This window comes from Thalia democratica, chromosome 1, assembly GCF_965202585.1.
Source record: "Thalia democratica chromosome 1, ktThaDemo2.hap1.1, whole genome shotgun sequence".
NCBI lineage: Eukaryota > Metazoa > Chordata > Thaliacea > Salpida > Salpidae > Thalia > Thalia democratica.
Window position 1 is genome coordinate 69233645 of NC_139165.1, and position 4404 is coordinate 69238048.

The following is a 4404-nucleotide window of genomic DNA, read 5'->3' on the forward strand; positions in this document are numbered from 1 at the left end:
TCAACAAATTTTTAAGTTTTTGAGAATCTCAGGATGACTCAGGACAGTTCGGGGTAACTCAGGACAGTCTTCTTTTTTTTGATAAAAAACTCGAATAGTCTATTTTTTTATATACATTTTGAATGAGGTCTTTTTTAGTTGTTTTATAATTAATTTTGTTTAAGAACTTTATTTTTAATAATTTTGGAAATTTTTAAATCCTGTTTATTGTAGTAGTGAAACCTGAAATGTTAAAAAATAATTGTTCTTTATTAAAGGAATTTGAAGTTTTATAACAAACAGCAAGCTTCTGTTAAAAAGATGAACATATAAATTAAACTTAACTTTGTTCAATTTTTAGGAATAATTTCTACTAATTAACAAAAACATGGATCCTGCTGAAGCTCAAAAACTAGCTGCAGAGCTAGAAGTTGAAATGATGGCTGATATGTACAATAGGTAAATTAGTTACTGCACAGTTATTTTTGCACCTAGAAGTACTTGATTGATATAATAAATAGACATATTGAGCAGTTTTTTCTAAAATTTAAGTCATTCTGAAAATAAATTCATTATTTGTGTCTCTTTGCACTGTAAAACTTTTAATAATTTAATTTCTTTGTGTTATTAAGATACAAAAAATCAGTTATATGTGAAAATTTTATTGAATTTGTATTTATTTATATATTGTTACTTATAAAATAAAACTTGTTGAGAGTATGATCAATTTAATTATATTTTACAATTATTTCTAACTTTTAACAGTTATTTAAAAAAATTACAAATCTACTATTTTATAGTTAAACTCTGTTTTCTGTTCTTAGCTAACTTAGCTAGTTTTTATCTCTTTAAGTAGTATTGAGTTGGTAACACGGTTGCCACACATTCAAGCTACATCACAATAGTATGAAACTTGTTTTATTTCTTGGACAAAACATTAAAAGGTATCCAAGTGGTGTACGACTCAATAACAAAGGTTTGCACCAGATCTTAGGACTGATATTTTGAGAGTTTTTTTGTCGTTTAATAGAAAATAAATTATTAAAAAAACTTGGCTAGTTTTAAACTTTTTGATAATCTCTGGTTTCCTCAGGCTGGTAAGGATATTTTTCCTAAGTCTCAGGCTTTTTTGACTTTATATCTTACTATTTTAATTTGTGTTCTATGTGTCTTCCCTTTGTTATAAATTTGGTATTATTTGGTGCTAAAGCTTGTTAATATTTTTTCAGTTTTTTTTTCAAATTTTTCACAAACTGAGATCAATTCAGGCTGGCTTTTTTACCTCAGAGAGAGACAATCTTAGGATAATGTATAAGTATTTGCTATCTTATAGATAACTTAAATCTACCAGCTAAACATTTAAAAAAATTGTAGTTATGATTTCAACTGTTAGGCAAAGATTTTCCTCTGTACAGCTAGCTCTGTACTTTTATATTTATAAAATCATTGGTTGGAGTTATTTATATTAAGTTTAAATGTGCAAAACCGTGTATACAAATAAATTTAAAGTTCTTAGTTAAATAAATTGTTAGTTTTGGATATACACTTTTAGAAATCTTCAATGTTAAGTACTTTTATAGCTATTGTGCTTCTACAAAGAAGTGTACGGCATTTCAAACTCAAATAATTCTGAGTTATTGAGAACAACTTCTTTTTAGAAATATTTTTTCTGTATTTTTACCATCTGTATTAATTAAACCTCCTGGTAGATTTTTTATAAACTCAAGTTATTTTTGAGATGTAGTAGTTCTTTATATGCTAACATATTGCTGTTTTCAGAAATTATAACTTTTCTCTTTAAATTATTATATTTCATCTTTTTTAATCATTTAAATCTTATTAGTTACACCATTTTGTTCATTTTTATCAATTGTTTTTAAGTTTATTTTTGAGGTATAGCCCCTTCAAAATTTTATAGGAATTTAAATTGTCATGTAACCTTACAAAATTATTTTTTATAGTATTTGGTAAACATAGTATGTGATTTAAGCATAGTTTGTATATATATATATATATATATATATATGTATAGTTGTTCTCTTATTGATCTTCAAACTAAACAAACAATACAAACATTTAAAGATATAGTAAATTACTACAAAAGTTGATATATTCAGATATTTTTTTTAAAAACTTATGCTTAATTTTGTTTATTTGTGGAAATTGTGGAAACCCTACTATTAATAATGAGTAATAATAGTAAGAAATTCAACACTATTGTTATTTAAATATAATATTTAATCATAACAGTAATATTTTTATTAGTACGTTTACGTAATTTTCTAGTGATTTAAGTTTATTGAAAAACTACAGTTTCACAGTGGTAATTATACCAGTGATCATCATTTTCAATTAACTTGTAAAATTACTATCTATGTCTGTATATTTTCTAAAAAAATTAAAAAAAAAACATGATAATTGTTGTTAAGTAAAATTAATTAATTTGCTTCGGCTAAGAAAAGGACAAGTGAGAGAAATGAGTAATTTGTAATGATGTAAATTAAAATAATAGTATCTGTTAACAAAGTAATAGTTTGTTTTCTTATTCAAATACATGTTTTTTAAATTTACTAGACTAACTAAATTTATAATTTAAAATGTTCTTGATAAAATTTTAAAACTATTACCCATCATCCCATAGTCATACTTATAATAAAGTTAAGTTTAAATTAAGCCCAAAATTCACATGCATGTACATTAGGGTGCTCATAAAAATACACTTTTAAGTTTTTAGCTATTATTTAACATTTAATCTTCAAGATTTGACTTAAAGTTGTATTACATGTTTTACATCACCTAAACACATTGTAAGAACTTTAGACTATCTAAAAAAAGTTCAGAGTGGCATTTTTTGATTTTTTTTTTTAACACAACGAAAATTTACTAAAAGTTATAAAAATTAAATAATATCAATGTCTTGTGAAACTTTCTTTAAATCGTCTTAATTTCTGTACAATATGCTTTTGTGGTGTAAAACATGTAATACAGTTTTAAGTTAAATTTTGAAGGTTAAATTTTTAAGGTCCCAAACGGTTTACATTGGAGTAGTTTTTAAAAAATCTAGCCAAGCCTCCCTAAGAGTTTCTTAAATCTTGCACGAGTAGTTTTTATGATATTAAATAAATGAAGAAATTGTACAGCTGAAAAATAAAAAATCTCCTTTATAAGCACTCTAATGTACATTTATTGTTATAGTATAATATAATAATTAGATTTAAACATATGTGCTGAAATTTGAAAACTATACTGAAAAAGCTTGTAACATTTAAAACTTGCCAATGCTCTCTGTATATCTTGTTAGTATTTATCCTTATTAATTTGGCTTTTAATATTTCCGAGTTGAAAGTTAATTGTGGCTTCGAATGAAATGCTTATTAATTGATTTATTATATTTTGTTCATCATTTAACATATACTTAAAGCTATTCTGAATAAATTATAATGCAGATTCAAAATTATCATTTTTCTATCTAGTCCAAGTTTAAACAAACGTTGATAAACACAGGATGACTACCAGCTGCCACAAAAAGTGCATCAACACCCGCTACAAGGAAGGATCGTTGAGCAAGGGTGAGGCGGTTTGCATCGACAGGTGCGTGGCAAAGTACTTGGACGTACACGAGCGCATCGGAAAGCACCTCACCTCCATGAACCAAGCAGACCAGGCCGCGCAAACCACCATGGCTCAAGCTAACGCGCCTGCATCTTCTTAACCTTTTTCAGCGTTGATTTACGTCTAACGCGTGAGACTGTGCTGAGTTTTTGATAGGAAATCAGTTAAAATTATTTTGCAGTGGATGCTTAAGTTTTGTGTAAAAAGTAATTTGATCTATGTTAATCTTGTAATAGATAATTGTTATAGGCATGATTTATTGTAATACATTAGTTTAGTTGATTTTTGTAACTTTTTTAACACCATTGATTTTTGAAATAAATTATGATAACTGTTTAGAACATGTGTATATACTTGTAAAAAACTGGAAAGTTATTTTATTTGTATTATGTCTAAATCAATTGTTAATAAAAAAGCAGCTTAAATTACTTATTAACTTTTAAATATAATAGTTAAAATAGCATACTATGTTATCTATTGTTTTAATCTGAAAAGTTAAATTTTACTTAAAATTAGGCTTTGAAAGCATACAGTTCAGTACTGTTATTTTTATTCTTTATTAGATTCTATTTAAAATTTTTTTTTAATAACTATGTTGTAATTAGCACTTTATGTTTATTTTCATATGGAAATATTAGCATTTTTTTTGATATACTTTAGAATTCTTATAAAAATATAATATTTTTAAATTTCAGCTGAAAAAGTTTTTGCATGTGGCTAATTATCACAAAAACACCCTATGCAAAATTTTAGATGATTTAAAGAAGCTTAGAGCAAGGCGAATGCGATTTTTCTAAAAAACTTAAACTCAAC

The 4404-nt window shown here is 25.5% G+C and overlaps 1 protein-coding gene across 1 annotated transcript; it reads left to right on the forward strand.

Moving 5' to 3' along the window:
• Positions 1–338: 338 nt before the first annotated feature.
• Positions 339–3893, forward strand: LOC145843182 (mitochondrial import inner membrane translocase subunit Tim10-like). Its single transcript, XM_082950645.1, has 2 exons — positions 339–438; positions 3484–3893. Exons 1-2 carry the CDS (start codon positions 368–370, stop codon positions 3689–3691), a joined length of 279 nt encoding a protein of 92 aa, XP_082806771.1. The 5' UTR covers positions 339–367; the 3' UTR covers positions 3692–3893.
• The last annotated feature ends 511 nt before the right edge of the window (positions 3894–4404 follow it).